General features: G+C 37.6%; 2 protein-coding genes across 4 annotated transcripts in view; one reads left to right on the top strand and one right to left on the bottom strand.

Annotated features, from left to right (window-relative positions):
• Window positions 1-3,875, bottom strand: part of LOC138017384 (coiled-coil domain-containing protein 158-like) — a 29,697-nt gene extending 25,822 nt beyond the window's left edge. Inside the window, exons 1-2 of the mRNA XM_068864482.1 lie at window positions 3,437-3,875; window positions 1,486-1,589 (exon numbers count right to left, since the gene is read on the bottom strand). Coding sequence (XP_068720583.1) covers window positions 1,486-1,589; window positions 3,437-3,722 — 390 coding nt within the window. The 5' untranslated portion in view covers window positions 3,723-3,875. The remainder of the gene's footprint in view (window positions 1-1,485; window positions 1,590-3,436) is intronic.
• A 61-nt stretch (window positions 3,876-3,936) lies between these two features.
• The window catches only part of LOC138016563 (CUB domain-containing protein 2-like), a 52,243-nt gene continuing 38,679 nt past the window's right edge, over window positions 3,937-17,500 (top strand). For 2 of the 3 annotated variants that reach the window (XM_068863737.1, XM_068863735.1), the window contains exons 1-5: window positions 3,937-3,997; window positions 8,761-8,821; window positions 12,609-12,638; window positions 14,752-15,123; window positions 16,905-16,922. In XM_068863737.1, the coding sequence (XP_068719838.1) occupies window positions 8,800-8,821; window positions 12,609-12,638; window positions 14,752-15,123; window positions 16,905-16,922 (442 nt within the window). In that variant the 5' untranslated portion in view covers window positions 3,937-3,997; window positions 8,761-8,799. Of the gene's footprint in view, window positions 3,998-7,950; window positions 7,974-8,760; window positions 8,822-12,608; window positions 12,639-14,751; window positions 15,124-16,904; window positions 16,923-17,500 lie in introns of those variants that run through there. The other variant, XM_068863736.1, reaches the window with a different exon arrangement.

The following is a 17,500-nucleotide window of genomic DNA, read 5'->3' as shown; positions in this document are numbered from 1 at the left end:
TACATGCTTGCATCTGACCAAATTGGGGCATTCCAATTGGCTAATATTAAACTCTACGAATGAGTTTTCCAGAGAATGTACATGTATTTAATTTATCCTTTTCAAAACAACAGATTTAAAAACAATGATACCTAAGGAGGCTTGAAATAGTTTCTCCTTTTTTCAAACAAATAAACATAATTATTCTGTTTTTAGATACAGTTAGGGTAATCTAAATCATATCAAATCAAAATTTGGCGAGGTATTAATTAATTAAGTACCCATCCTAGATTTCTTACATCACATTTTCTTCCAAAATAACGTTACCATGGCAACGATATACATGTAAGGCATTTCTTTAATCCTTAAAATCAAGAGATATTGTCTTTTTTGAAAAAGGGGGATGGTGAAATCTTCCCATTCAGCGTTACCAGATAACGTTAGAAATAAACTCTAAAATATTTAAAAGTCAACAAAATCTGTAGGTCAGTTTTTCAGAAAAAAAAGTTTTTTTGAAAGGTGTCACTAATTTCTTTTTTCACCTACAGAAGTTTTTTTAAATTTGAAAGACAAATGTTTTAAATTAATCTAAGCTAACATCCAAAAAATGAAAAAAATTCACCGTCCAGAAGCAGGGATATATAAGTGAGTAAAGTTGCCAAATCAGGAAAAATGAGGGGGTTACAAGATCAGCATTAACGCATGCGTCACCCGCTCATTCGAGCGCACGTGCGAGTGAAGCTACAGGCCAACACAAACGGATTTAAGTGACCATTACTGTAAACCGTGTGTGTATGTTTCTTTGTTGTTTTTGTGAATAGGAGTTGTCAATTTATATATATTCCATGTGAATAGGAATTAGTCTAAGAGGAAATGTGAGCAAAATTTAATGGCGGTATTTGTATATTTCTGGTGACCCACTTTTAATCATGAGTTGACGCGAGCAGCTTTTAGAATTGCGTGTGTGGCTTACGCGCCCCCGCTCAGCTGAAAACCCTTTCGAGCCTCCTTAACATTAATTTAGAGTTATGCCAGTACATATAAGTCATGTAAATACAGGTACCATGTTGTTGAAAGAGCACTTTTTGACGAGTTTGTATTATTATTTTTTTTTATGAGGAGTTTAAATTAGGGTTAGGGTTGGTTACTTTTAAGGGCTGATTAAAGTACGTGAAATAATTATTCATGTGCATGTTTACACAGTCAAGAATGCCCTTAAATCACCAGAGAGGGAAGGTACATGTAACTAACTACATTACACTTTTTGGCAAATTATTTTTAACGTAACATCATAGACCTTTTTTGAGATTATGAATGTTGTTGTTGTTGTTATCAATTCCCCATCCCCTTCATATTCATCTTTCTAGTGCCTGTGTAGCATTATGGAGGGTCTTGTTTGACACCAAGTGCTCAAAAACACTTAGTCAACAGATTAATCCAAGCATCATGCTACTACTTTTACAGTAAACATACAGAGCTGTTACAGTAGTTGATATTGCCACTTACAAACACTCTGTCCACTTGTCGTCCAACTTGATTCCTTATCAAGCTATCAAGGTTCTCAGGCGTTTTACTGCTTTCTGCATCAGCAGATTGATCACTTTGTATAACTGGTTCAAACAAACAGTTGGAGCAGTAAAAATATTAATAATTATTGTTTATTTTACATGGAATTGGATACACATGTAAATCGCTTAGATTTTATGACGAAAGTTCTAGAGGGGCAAAGCTAACGTCAACTTAATATAAAGAACATGAATAGGCTCAAGTTGCTTTTTTGCTTGCTTGCTTGCTTCTCCCCCCCCCCCCCCCCCCACCCCACCCCCAATATTTTGGGTAAGTATGCATTCCACACTATGGTTTTTCTCACTGATGTGTTGACAGGTGGACTGTAGACTGTAGCTAAGTTGCCATGATAGTGACTTCCTTGCTGGCCTCCTCTCTTGCTACCTTTATTATGGCACCTAACCCTCCAATAAATTGGAAAATTAATAGGAAAAAGAGGCCTCTGCCCTGCTTCCAAACAGAGTGCATCGAGCTTGCCCTTCCGCTTAGTAGTAGCCGTAGCCATAGTAGCCATGTGATGGATACAGTTGTAGCATGTTTACCTAAAGTGTTACTTAAACTGGCTCACCTAACTAGCCAAAACGACGGCGGAAACCAATGTACAATAAATGAGTACCCAAGTCACATGTGCAATAATTATACGGTGGGCTAAAAATGTCAGTCAGCAACCACAACAAGGATCATGCATTCAGAGCAGAGCTGTTCAAGAACTTGTATGGTGGTTGAAACAGCCACTGTTAGCCCTGGCAGAGGTCTCTTTTCTCTCACTAGTCAACCAGCAACAGAAAAATTAATAAAGAGATCTACATTTACATGTATGCAAGCAGGTATAAACACTGGAACTGATTTACCAAAACTTTATTATCAACATATACAGTATCAAATACAAGGTGTTACAAATGAACCCACTGGGAACTCGGAAAAAATCCGAGCCCCAGATGGGATTCAAACCCACGACCCTCCGTGATCTAGTACGGATGCTCTAACCACTGAGCTACTGGAGACTCTATGGTGAGCAAGGGTGAAATGTGGGTATTTGGCTGCGACGAGCTGCATCACGCAGCCACAGAGTCAAATATCGACTGATGGCATAATTGACTCTGTGGCTGTATGATGCAGCTCGAGTCAAATACCCACATTTCACCCTTGCTCACCATAGAGTCTCCAGTAGCTCAGTGGTTAGAGCATCCGTACTAGATCACGGAGGGTCGTGGGTTCGAATCCCATATGGGGCTCGGATTTTTTCCGAGTTCCCAGTGGGTTCATTTGTAACACCTTGTATTTGATATATGTTAACCATTGCCTTTATTATCAACGTCTCAAATAAACAAAAGGAAACATGGGATGGCTTTGTGCCGACATTTTGCAAATCATTCTACTGTGCTTCTGTATTTTGCATGTACAGGATTTCATTACTGTGGGACATTGTGTTTCCTTGGCTAGAATTATGGGGGACAGTTTTAACTCAAGGGGGACAGATACAATGTACGGCACATGCATACCTTGATTTTTTTGCCAAAAAGTATTTTTCCATTAAATTTATAGAAAGAACATCACCTCCTTTTCATAAGGCAACCAAATGCAATCAAGTAACCAACTGTTTTGGAAAGAACGTGGTTTTGTTGTTCTTTTTTTTTTTTTTTTTCCTTTTCCTTCTTCTCCTCTCCATGATTTCAATGACTGGCTGTTCTACACTTGTGTCTACATCATTTTCTGGTGATGCAGTCTGGCTCTGAATATATATATAGAGGTGAAAAAACTAAGGGTAGTCCATGGACTGGTGGTCAGCGAAATGTACCAACCCTGTTATATGACCTTTCACGAAAAAAACATTGCGCAAATACAGCAGAAATGTAGAGGGATTACTTACGGTATATTGTGTACTACCTACCGAGATCGCTACTGGCGGCGAAAGCTGAAGACAGCGGCAAAATGGCGCTGGGTTTTGACGCGAAAGTATTCGTTTGATCATGACGTTCACTTGCTGGAGGACGCAGCAACGGCGAAGGAATATCGGGGATTTCTGGAATGTCTGCCCTCAAACACGACATATAACCAGATGAACTGTTACTTTCTGATGGACCTTTCATTGCTCCATTGGTCATCGTTCTCATCGGCAAAGTTACAGAACAACTTGCCAATGGATTTGGGGTGTCCGACACCTTCGAAGACGCCATTCCATTCCAGATTTGAGGTTTGCAAATAACTTTCTTGTGCTCTTTTTTGTTATATCATGCAACCATTTCGAAAGCGGAACCTCTTCATGGACATCTTTTCAAGCAATCGAAGAGCTAGGAGAAATCGACTCTATTTTGTCCGCCATTTTGTAACCGTCACCAGATGTGGAAGATGAGAATCTGGAAACCAACACCAACCCTAGTTCCAGGACTCCACAGCCCGTGTGATAAACAGATGCTTCAAAATTTGAGAGCGGAAGAAGGAAGTTTTCTCGGTAAGTTTCGCTATAATGTACTTGTGTCAATATAAGAAGATAGAAAGTAGAAAATAAGGGCAAGATGGGTAAATTGTCTATGGTAATGAGAAATCGAGTGAATCGTTGCGTATTATCGTCCTATCGATTTTGCTGTATTCATACATGTATAATTTTTCCACAGCCTTGTACGTGATCGGTCATTATCCATTCTTAAGTCTTATTATCGGTATGCAAGATCACGTATCTGTATTTTTCGAGGCGCTAGGTTACGTCTCTGTTGTATTTGTATTCTTGTTCAGGATAACGAAGCGATCACAGCTCTGAAACCAGCTGCAAAATATTTGTTTCCAGTACGATTACATGTACGCCTCCCAAGCGCCCAAAATACTCTTCATTCTTTCTGAATCGTCTTGAATATCTGAAAAACATTGCACACACCCGGGGATTAAATTTATGTAGCATTTTTTGTGTGAGAAGTTTTATACATGTAGTTCACTTTCGAACGATATAATTTTATGGTGTATAATTAGCTGTATAAAGCTCTGGTTAGGAGTTGCTCTGTCTGTTTATTGACGTAGAAAACATTAAGACCAAGGGATATTAGAACCCTTAGGTTTGCTTTTATATAGAATTCGAGGTGGAAATAATTGCATAAAAGATTGAATGGAATGTGACATGATTCCTGTCTTTTCTTGTTTTTGGCCTTGAAGCTGCTTTAAGCTTTATTTTTGTAAGATGATTTCCCTATATCTGTCGGCAAATGGTGTTGAATATAAATGTCGCACTTCCTGATGTGCTCACGCATGGGGAAAAATTAACAAGCCAGTTTATATTTAATTCCATAGCAAAGGATGAGTTTGCTTTTGTCATCAGCATTTCGTCTCATTACAGGTTTCCCAAACAATGAGGTGAGGCAATCACTGAATCATTAAAGAAATATTGGAGAAAAAAAAAAATATATATATATATAATTATAAAATGAAATGACGTGATAAATTGATCATCAGCTAAAAGTGCTCAATGGGTTTACCAGAGCTTTGAATAGATACGTAGACTTGAACTAGGTCAAAAACATTTACTTGCTACTCCGAGTTTCATGCTTCTCACGAAGCAATCATCACGCAACTGCCAAAAAGAAGGAATACATGGTGTTTTACAGTGATTTTGAAAAAAAAAACGGTAGCAATTCACTAAAGGCTGCTGCAGAAGTTCCTGCCCTGTCACTTTACTGTGAAAACAAGCGCACTTTGTTGCATCTTAGTCACAGATGAATGTACTCCCATACCGTGTGAGGAATTAAGTTTTTTGATCGGTTACGAATTGAAGAAAATACATGTTTTATGATGTATAACTCACCAAAGTTGAAACTCCTCATCTCATGCTTAATTTGGGCAGAAAATTTGTAGTACAATTATCTATTAGAACTGAAAATTTGGAAGGGATATCTTAAACCCGTTGGGACATGAGGTCTGAGAAATTGTAATTTTGGCGTCAAATTAAAGCCTAAGAAAATCGAACTTAAAGATTCCACGTGCAGTTCACGGTCCTCTGAATAACTCCGTCCCCTACTTGAAAGCAATTATGCTAAGCCAATCAGCATTCAGGCACATGCTACTTAAGATAGCAGATCACAGGTGAAGACTGTCAAATGACACCCAATCCTTTAAAGTGTGATTGACATGATAGGTCAATTATTTTTTGCGCACAGATTATTGCAGGAGAGAAAGAAAAATGATTTTTGGGGCTTTTAAATTAATTTTTCAGAATTTTTTTCCGGAAAATATACAATGTACTTCACAGCCCAGACCCATTCAAGATTTCGAAAAACAAGAAATTTGGAGTAAGACGTTTTTTTCAAAATTCTCTTATTTTTCTCTTTAAAGTACTGTTGTTTTCTCCAATAGTTTTTTACTGATTCAGTGATTGCATCAGTTTCGGGAACCTGTGGTCGCATTGGATTTTATTATGTACAGTGTACATGTATTTGGTTGTCCATGAAAATTGTGGTGGAAAATTTACCTCAGAAAATTAATTTTGCTTATGTGGATGTTGCTTGCTACTTCTCGTACGGTCTTTAATAATGCCATCCAGGTAGATTTTAAATTTGAACAGTGAACGACTGACCGTGATTTTTGGTTATTATTATTGCAAATGCTGATTTTATAGTGTTCGGCGTTTGACATTCTGCAAAATACATGTACCCCTGCCACCGTGATAAGGGGTAAAGCATCGTGAAAGGGAAAACATACAGTATCACTGTATTATTAATTGACAAAAAAACATGCTGTCTGTTATTTACATGTACCTCTTAAAATGTCCTGATGCAAACCATTTACAAGGTTACACTACCTTCAGTGTACATGTACATGTAGGTTTATAAAAATGATTAATGATAATAATTTACGGGTACATTTAATACCAACTTTATTCATTCACTTCAATGAAAGGGAAGGATACCAGAGGTCATTCCAATCACCTAACTCAGTTCAAATCTATGGTTACCGTATCTCCCCGAAGCTGGATGTACATGTAATTGGCTGAGAGTCAATAAATATTTTGATGGGGGAGGAAAACCGGAGTACCCGGAGAAAAACCCTCAGAGTCACTGATTGAGATCAACTGAAACTCAGCCCACGTACATGCACAACCTCAGGGGCCCGTTTCTCAAAAGTCCCGAAATTTTACGGGCCATTTTCGGGGGGCACAATTTCCTTTGTATCTCAAGAACGGAGAGGATTTAAGTCGTCAAACTTCATAGTCATTTTTCTTTTTCATACCTTAAAAACATGTTAAAAGATCGGCTTTCCGGTTGGCATTTTCAGAACAGCTTTTCAGGAGTTTCGAGAATCGGGCTCCTGCAGGGCCGAAGGGTAAACACGGGTTGCATAATTACGATATTTTCCGCATAATACTGATTAAGAAATGCCTGATATTAGTGATAAAGCAGCTGCTTACCATCCTTAAAAAACATAAAAGCCAAAGAGATTGACTATTTTGAAACGCCTATTTTCCTGCATGAACATTGAAGAAAACACGCCGATTAAACTTCGTGAGCAGTTCCCACGCATTTTTCAGCAATGAGCCTGGACACCAGTTTTGTAATAGAAGCCCGCAATATTTATGTGTAAGAAACTGCTGGAAATGGTGATTGATTGAGGAATTATATAATAACCCAAGTTATTCACGGATTTTGATTGGTTCTTTCCTATGATCTATTAGAGGACAGACGCGCGATTGACGTCACCATCAGCTTTTATGCGAATAAAGTTTAATTCTTTATTATATAAAACAAATAGATTCCATGTTGCCGTGGGTCTGTTCAGTAATAGATCACAGAAGACGTCAAAATGTGGTAAGAACATCAGTGACACTCGGCTATCGCCTTGTGTGCCACTTTTTTGTTCTTACCACATTTTGACGTCATCTGTGATCTATTACTGAACAGACGCACGGCAACATGGAATCTATTTGTTAAATGGCCCGCGGTCCAAGCACATTACAATTTTGCTCGATATCTCCAAGTTGAAACAAAATTCATGACCTTAAATTGCTACTGTGATCGAAAAATCACTTCCTTTTTTTCTTCAGGTTTTGAGAGTGTGATTGCTTCACACTTGACTGGCAAACATTTGAGCTTTGATTTTTATTCAAAGGTTGTTTACTTTTAGCGTAAGTTTTGGACTTCAAGGTCCACCATTACTCGCGTTCCAAACTGACTGATTGGACATCCTGAGGGTTGGATCTAGGGAAAAGTGATGTCATTGACTCACTAGCTTAAAATTTCAGCGTGTAAACGCAGCTTATTATTTATGCAAAGCACGAGTTTGAAAGTCTGAAAGCCCGAAATTCCCGAAATTCTCTGCATATTAATTCAGCCGCGTACACACGCATTGCAATCTTAAACCATCATTTTCTCCTCAATCCAGCTCTCTCAAGACTCCAAAGTTAGTATTGGCTCTCCATGGAACAGGAAAATTCCAGTTAAGATAAACAGGTGACTTGGTAACTTGAAATCCAAAGAAAAATAAAAATTAATAGACTTTTTGGTCATAGTAGCACTTTAAGTACTGTAATTTGCAAAATCTCAGAGGCTGCACTAGTGTGAAGAAAGCAATACTGTACATCTTTCCATTGAATGGCATCTTTTTGGAGTGAGTCACCTTGCCATTTAAATCCCAATTAAAGACTGATACTTCATTCGTTAAATGCCCGAGACGAATTGCACTGTTTCACCACTTATTATGCAAATACTGTTACAGTACTTACTGGTACTCGATGCTGTCACTGTGTTCTTGATATTTGGCATCAATTAAAAGCGTGTCACTATTCCTAACGGAATGACCTCATCTGTGCATTAAAAAAATGTTGTGTGACCACTTCACCCTGCTGTTAGGGGGGATCCTCTAAAATTGCAAATTTCTAGACTTATAATTATAAGTAAATTTGGCAAAATGTAGATTTCAGTTCATTTCGCAAAGTACAGATTTTCATTTCACAAAATACAGATTAATTTTTGATTTTGTAAATTACATAAGCCATGCATTTAGTATTTTTCTCGAATTTCAACATTTCATAGGCTTAAGTCCACTGTTTACTTTAAGACTGTTAGCTTAACATTTTAAACAATGATTCTACTTTGCTGTTTAGTGTCTGATTACTTTGTATTTATTCTTGCCTGTCAAACTAAAATGTGTACATTTTCCCTTTCATTGTCGCAATTTACTGAACTGTTTAGCTGTTATGTTGCTGTAATAACTAACTGTAAACGAATTGTTTCACAGAACACTCAAGTTTAGAGGTCAACTTCTGTCCAACTTAACATGTTTCTTCTGTTGATAACAGGTGTGATTGTAGTTCATGCGTTGCATGTTTTTGGTTATGAACGTTATAACTTTAATAAGGATTTTAAAATACCTTGGTTGCAGCAACAAGATGCGAGTGCAGCCCCATTATTAAGTGTGGTGATTTTCGGGTACTGTAAGTTAACGTTTTATATTTGAGTTTGGAGGTTGATATAGCATCAAAATTTCATGTTCTGAACGAAGGGATGTTGTTTGTGGATAATCCTTCCAAGAGAGAAAAATAATTATATATAAACATTTTATTACTATTGTTATTATCATTATCATTATCATTATCATTATTACATGACATTGCATGTTCACAAATAAATTTATATTGAAGAGACAGCTTAAAGGGGCTAGCACTGATCGATTGGTCATAGAATTAACTAAACTATCAAAATAATTAACTGTTCAAGACTATAGACAGGCCTTCTGATATTACGCTATGGTGTGATTTCGTACAATCGACCTCAAATCACATCCGATCGCACAATTCACGAAAAATCGCATAATTCACAAAAGGACGCACAAAAATATTCATAAATTGAAACATAAATCAACAAGTTTCTTAGAAATTCCTGCCTAAATAAGCCATTTGTAAGATGATTTATCTTGGAAAAAGGCTAAAAAACCTTTGTCACCTTCGATTTCGTAAACATTCGAAGTTCAAGGCTTTATTTTGCATGTCGGGGACCTGGTACAAGTCTCCTTCTATTGGTGCAACACAAACACGCCCTTATTATACACACCACTGAAATGATGACACAGTTGTGTTCTCTTAGAGAAGAGATGTGTGAAAAATAAGCAAAGTTGTAAGTTTTTCGGCAAAATGTAGTTTCTTTCGTTGAAAACTGATAGAAACTTACTCATGGATAAGTTTGTTGTGAAAACGCTTGCTTTTTCTTGGAGGTACGGTCCACGTGGACTATGGACTGGACCATGGACTACGGACTATGGACTGATGGTGGTGGACTGGCCGTTTATACGAGAGAAAATAAGCCGCGGCTTACTCTGGCCACGGTGTACAAATACGCAAAAGGAACTATTTATACGAATATATATTCCCAGGTCAATATAAGCTGCGGCTTGAAAAAGACGTGAACATATTAGATTTTGTACCAGCCTCTTACAGTACCGCTCGAAACTATTTGTGCATTTGCCGCGGTTCTGACTAGGTGAAACCGCAGGTTCAATCCCCAGTTTGACCGAGGTAAAACCTCGTCTACGGTAACCGAAAGCCGAGGTTTTACCTAGATTTTTTCCGGTTGATTTACGCCGCGGTTAAGAGAGGACGCAGTATGCTTTTATTCGGAGCAGATGCTATCAAAGAAATCTGCATAGTTTGCGGATCAATCGCAGCGATAATTAGTATGCGTATTTGCCGTGTTTACAATCTGCGAAGTTTGGCACATTCGATTACAATAAAGTCGCTTTCATAAAGCGTTGATCGGTTTTCTTTTTCCAGCAAACGACAAGATTTCTAAAAGTTGTTCGAAATCTGTTTAATACAGATGTTATAAAGATCAGCAGAAATTCTATCAAGAAATTTACACATGTTTGGGAAAACTCGTCCTAACGGTGACGCCGCTCGCCTAGCGGCCGGCCTTGAAAGATACGCGAAAGTCATTTCGATCTTATCGACCGAAAGATGGAAGAAAACGATTAACTTTACAAGTAATTGTCAGCCGTTCGAGCAACGTGGCTCTCCATTTGTTACAAACTTGTTAAGCAGTTCGAATCGAACAACGTATTTCATGAGCTATCGCTCTCGCTTGCGTGACGGAAGCATGCAGCTTAGTTTATTTACGTTTTAACTCGCCATATTGGCAGAGGCTTCATTGAACTCGTCTATCGTGTGATGGTTGAAGCATTAACTTAAGTTAATCTTAACAATTCAGAGGAATGAATATTTCTGAATTACAAGCTCAACTGCTGAATTACCTGCCACTTATTATTTTGAATCAGAAATGATCCTAATTAACGCGCGACAAGGAGTGGTCAGGAGTTGCTTAAAAACTTGGGGAATACAGTTACAGTTCTTCGCTGGTGTAATCTTTAAGTCATTACATGTTGTAGTAAGGTTTAGTTCAAAGTTAGAGCTTTTCAACAACTATCCCGTAAACATTTCTATTTGGACCGGACACAAAATTTGAAGCGCTTTTTATTCTAAATATACATATTTCCTGTCGGACTGCACTGGCGGCGACTTAAGTTACGCATAATCCACACAGTTTTTTAAAAGAAATGTCCTTTTACCCCTTTGGAAGAACTGTTCATAATGAAAGCGAAAAACTTACAAGTTATTAAACATACAGATGTAAGAATTAAGCATCATGAAAGGTTATCAACATTCTCTGTTCTCAGCTGTCACGGCAAAATGAGATGAACATATTAAACAGTGCGTTGTGTTGCGTCGGTGCTGTGAAAAACAGTTTGGATATTCATTCTTTACCTTGGGGAGCTAGGTGTGATAATATTAAACAATGCTTTGCAAAGTACCATTGTTTTCTTGCGGCACATTACCGCAATTAAGTCGGCCGCGGCATTCGGTTGCTTTCGTCTTTGCCTCGGTTGCGGTTTTCGTCCAACCTAGGTGATTTCGCGGTAAACACTATCGGCAAAGACGAGGTATTACCGCATGCAAATGCACTAAAATAGTTTCAAGCGGTACTGTATACGGGGTGAACATTCCAGTCTTCTGTAAGCCGCGGCCAGAGAAAGCCGCGGCTTATTTTCTCTCGTATAAATGGGGGTATTGCCCTATTGTGATTGACCATCTTCGGACGTTCATGGTTGACAAGCACCTTGATCATTCATTTGGCATGTTAGCTGTGTCCTTTCAACTTTTAACGTGGTGCACCGGTAGTGCAGAAGACCTCATTTTTTTTATTTATCCCAACTAATGTCGATCAAAATACATAATTACTGTTCCTTTGTGATCAAAATGTCTTTAGGGCAGCAAAAAAGTGTTTTTCTTAACCTGAAACCTTATAAAACAAGCTTCAAATTGCTGAGAAAAAAAATCGCATAATTCGCCTTTCTAATCGCACAATCTGCCCCGAAAAAAACGCATAATTTGCATTTTTTAATTGCACCCTATCAGAAGGCCTGTACATGTATAGAAGAACTCTAACAAAACACAGGGAAGCCAAGAAGGGACATGGATGGACAAAACTGGAAAGGATTGAAATGGATTGAATTTGGATAAATTTGAAAAACGTCAGCCCACCTTTTTTCAAATTTATATCAGTCTATATCAAAATGTCATTTACAAACTTAAGCTGGAAAATCATTCTCAGTTGTTATGTGGCCGTGATTTTGCAAAATGAAAGACTCTTGCTCTGCCAATTTGATGTTTAAAGCTCATAATTAACAAAATTAAACAAAATTACCTAAAATAGCATGACCTAGCCCCTTTAACAAATTATTACCTAAACACCAATGAAATATCAATTACAATTAAATTTATTTCATATTTTTTGTAGTCCTTACATGTATGTAGAACAACAGCGCGATTTACTATCTAGCCATAGCAACAGTGATCTTTTCACGTGTGAAGATAACATACGTACATGTAAGTTATTTTCACATGTGAAGATAATTATCATGTTTTTGCATGAAAGTTCACCTGGTATTTCATTGATGTTTATATAATAATAATAATTATAATTATTATTGTGGTTGCTATTTCTTTTTCCTTGATGGATTGACATATTTTAATACTGACAATATCATTAGGCAACTTTTTAATCTAATATTTTAATACAGCTGTACATTTTTTACAGGGTTATACTTGATTGATGCTGTAAGTGCAGGTATGCAAGGCTGAGTCTTTTGTTCATATGTGACCCTTGCTCATTCATGTGGTTATGTGCTCAGCACCATGGCCGTTACTTTGAAATGACTGTGAGGAAATTGCTGACCTTTAAGTAATGATCCGTGTAAGGTGGATAGCAATTTCCTTTGTTATGCGGCAACGGGGCTTTCCCCACGTAGGAATGTTATCATTTTTACACAGAGAATGCATAAACCTACAGGAAAGCCATTAACGCAATAAAATTCATTTACAGCCCACTTGGAAAGGGTGTTTTTTGTGTTAAAAGATTTTGACCAATCACAAGAGTTGAAAACAAAAGCCAAGAATCGTTTACAATTTTACATGTTCCCCACATACGATTTCTGTGGAATTCATTTAAACTGAGACCAGATGAAAGATGGAAGATGGTTGGAAAGTAAGGATGAATATGATACTGCTTTTATGAAGTTTTGTTAACTTTTGCTGTTTAAGCCAATCAGAAGTAAGTACAGACAATAGAAAAGTTATCACCTTTTTGCATACCAATTGAATTCCAACATGTTCGTTGCCGTTGTTGCTATCGTTCTTATCTGGACCGTTTCTTCATGTACACTCATCTGAATATATTCTTTATTACTTTTTTTTTTAGTATATTTTAATGTTTTGTGAGTTTGCCAATCATGGGATTCTTAAATTATTTGAACATGGAGATAGGCTGTTTGAGTTATATCACTTTTCGGACAAGTGGCTTATACATCATTGAAAATTGGAAGCATACATGTACTAAGCAGATTATGTGTATCAACAAACATTCACTCTGGTCCTCACCAGTGCTCAATCCACCATAGTAACATCTTGATGAATTACACTGTATGTGCCATCTTCTGGGTTGTCTCGATACTCCTGGCTATTCCATCAGATCTCCACATTCCCATCCTGTGACACCCTGACACCTCACCCGGAACCTCCTCATGCACACATCAGCACACTTAAATCAGGTTTTGGCTTGGGATACTACACTGTACTTGATTTGCTGACCCTCAGAAAACCTTATATTGTTGACTTTTTTCTTGCATTCTTTCTTCGATTTTGTTCCTTTAGTTTACCAATTGAAAGACGATCGAATAAAATTGTTGTAAAACTTGATTATTCTTCTGTTCACATGGTCACCGTGGGTAGCTTGCTCTTGTTAGCTTGGAATTTTTCTCTCTTCACTTACATGTAAAATCTCATCCAATCTGTGCTCAATTTCATCTATGAGCATAAATTATATATGGCCGAAATGAAAGCAACAAGGTACATAATATCACTCATAATGATTGTGATTTTAAGGTCATGGGTCAGGTTGTTGGAAATTAAAGAACTGAAGTTAATAATTATTCTAAAGTTTAGTCCAAGGTTAGGTAGAAATCTCTACCATTCACCCTTCACCGTTTACCTGGCAGTCTTTACCCATAATATACCCGTGGAAAAGGCCTGCTGGATAAAGAAGAAAGGTAGAAGAAGCAGAGAGAAGAAGATGACCTAACCCCCTACAAATTCAGGCCCAATTATTTTTGTGTTACATTGCCGCCACCCCCCCCCCCCCCCCAAAAAAAAAAAAAAAAAAGGGAAACCCTTCCTAGGCAGTCAAGATAATAAACTGGTTTGAAGCATTGTATACGTAGGTGGATTTGTTTTCAAACTAGTTTAAAATAAAATGACCCCTGAACTTCATTTCAACCCGTAACAGATATTCCGTGATGCTTGGACGATTATTTGAGCACAAAAAAGGGGCTTCATGGACTTGCCATGCCGACTGATTGTCTGCTGCAGACAATGTACATAATGGTGCCCAGCATTATGTTGTGTCCACAGGGAGAAACTGCTATAATTTTATAGTACAATGTATTTACTGTTCAAGTACAATCATGTTTTTGTTGGTTTTGTACATAACTTGGTGACATTTTGTTTTCTGTGACTGTACATGTAAGTGAGAAATAGCAATCACATTACCTCGTGTACATTGTAGCAACCCCTTTAGTCAGTAGTCAGTGACCAATGAACCCAAGAAAAGGCCAAAGTATTAAATATTAATTGTATCATGTTTATCTGAGGCCGCTTGTCTAATGTTGGATATCCTTAAATCTTAGCTTCCTGTGACAAGACCTTGTCTGCATCTTTTGGAACAATAACCTCACCAAATTATTATGGATCAAGTTTATATTCTAGTAACCTCAATTGCCAATATGATATCTATGTCCCATCTGGTGGAACAAATGTGGTTAAGCTTACGTGGGAAAGCTTTGATGTCAATGGTGACATGCCTAATTGCTATGATGACAATGTGGAAATTTACATTGGATGTGACAGACGGTCTATTGGAAAATATTGTTCTAAGAATAGCTACAAGCCTTTCACTGTCTACTCGCCTGATAGATGCTTGCGATTGGTGTTTAGAACTGACAGCTCTGGAGGTGGAACAGGATTCAAAGCTACTTATCGAGGAATATCAAAGAGCACCGGTAGGAAAAAAAATATTACATATCAATAATTGAATAGCGTCGTCTCCAAAAAGACTTGTGACAAACATATGCATTTACCAGTCATGATCAGTTTCTATATCAAACCCTGCCACTTTCCAATACTGCCATTAAAAACGACATAATTATGTACAGTGTACATGTACATGTATTTAAAAGTTCTTGACAACTCTGCTGCCAGTTGTTGTAATTGCTTTTGTTTGTGCAGAAAGCTATGATTTTTACATGCAACAGGTAACAGTTGACAGATTGCTGAATTATCTGCTGGGATATTATTACAGTCAAGCTCTGTCATGCGTGATAAGTAGTTTTGAAAATTGAATTGAGCATTCAAAGCTGTGTTCCAGTTTTGAACATTGCTGTTGAGATTCTGAATTCCCCTGAAATATTACAGTTATATAAAAAAATTGTCAGCTATGAACTTTTTATTTATTCTACAGTGTAGGTAAATGGTGTTTGAAAAATAAAAACTATTTCAAGAATTTGATGAATAATATCATTACAAAAAAGTCATGTATTCTGTTATAGTTAATTTTTTGTACCAACTTTCAGAAAAATCTTTCAGAAAAAGTTGTTTACCATTTTGCATTTACATGACTGTATGGCTCTCACTGATTCCCAGAATTTATTTTTTACCCAGCTTCCACTCACCTGCTTTTTTAGCAGACACCGCAGCCCTGGCTTTGGACTGATGATGATAACCACATTGAAAAAAATCAGAAAATGAAATAAAAAAACAAGGAAAAAATCTGGCAATAGACTAAGTGGAACTTGGGTAAAATATCCAGCAGGCAGCTGATCCTAGATTGAGACTGCTTCCTTTGGTATGGAGGTATATCTATGACAAAATACAATGATCCGTATTTGAAATAAAATTGTTCAAATTCATGAATGCATCAATCCTGAGTTGAATGGCAACAAGCCCATTCTGCAAATGGTCATCACGGAAAGAAGCATTAGGCAAAAAGCCATAACGCAAACAGCCATAGCGCAAAAATGCACAATGCAAAGAGGCATAACACAAATAGCCATAACGTAAAGAGGAATAACGCAAAGAGGCATAATGCAAATAGCAATAATGCAAACAAACATAACACAAATAGGCATCACGCAAACAGCCATAATGCAAATGCCTCTTTGCGTCATAGCTTTTTGTGTTATGGCTTTTTGCGTTATGCCTCCTTCCGTGATGGCATTTTGCAGAATCGGCTTGTTGCCATTCAGCTTGGGATTGATGCATCCATGATTTTGATGATTTTAATTCAAATACTGATGATTGAATTTTAATTGTCACAGATATACCTCCATACAGTAGTGAGTGGTATATCCTGGCAACCCAACCATGAGCCCCAATGCAGCACGAGAGATTAAGGGCACCCATGACTGACAGTAATTGAAAACATTGGAAAAAGGAGTGGGGGAGGGAAGTGGAACTGCTACATGTACAAATGTATGTCTTTTCTGCTACATAACCACTGTAGCTATGCTTATACAGTATGTGCTCAGTCACAGGAAGCCACAGTGCATGCACTAACCAGACAACACTGCTGACCGCAACTGGCAAATGAGCTCTCCTGTTGTTGATTAATTGCATTTACCTGATACATTTTGAAACAAACAAACAAAACTGCAGTGTGCATGTAAGAGAGAGAGAACTGATCATGGTGAGGAGCATCAACAGAAATTGAAATTTACATGTACATGCAACGGGTCTACAGGTGGTCAACGTAAAAACTGAGTATGTTTTTCTTTTTTACCACCAGCTTCTCGCGATCTTTCAGGTATGTACATGAACATGTGTTTGGTGAAATCAGTTTTTTAATTGAATGTGGGTCCATGAATTTGTCTCTTTGGTTCACTCTTTAATTTGTTTTTTCAAAACATTTTAAAAATTAATAATTCATGAGCCTATCAGAACATCAATTTGATAAAACGTCACATGCACAAGGTTTAAACCAGATAAAACACTCCTCGTGATGTTACAAAAAAGTAATTACACCTGTCTGGTTTTTCTTGTTTGCTAATATCTTCCCATCGCATTGAACCTTCAAATGTTCAGCCCCCCCGAGGCACCCTGCAAGCAGAGCCTCATTTTGTTTTTTTTTCTTTACTGAGGATGAGAAAAGGAGGCTCTGCCTTAATTGTATTAACTCTTTGCAGCCACCACTGCCTGAACGTCTGGACTAGTCAATCTTGTTTTCTCTCGTCGAACTGGTTTTTCCAGTGTGAGCGTCCATTTAGTGACAAAACTAATGGTTATAAATGAGCCCGCTATACCATTGAAAACCAAGGTGGTGGCGAGATCTGGCATATTAGGCTTGGGTTTGAGACTGTATCCTGGCAACATGCAGCTCATACT

The sequence above is a fragment of the Montipora capricornis genome, chromosome 9 (assembly GCF_036669925.1).
Source record: "Montipora capricornis isolate CH-2021 chromosome 9, ASM3666992v2, whole genome shotgun sequence".
In the NCBI taxonomy this organism is placed as follows: domain Eukaryota; kingdom Metazoa; phylum Cnidaria; class Anthozoa; order Scleractinia; family Acroporidae; genus Montipora; species Montipora capricornis.
The sequence above is the reverse complement of the archived record's forward strand: the minus strand, read 5'-3'. Positions and strand labels throughout refer to the sequence as shown.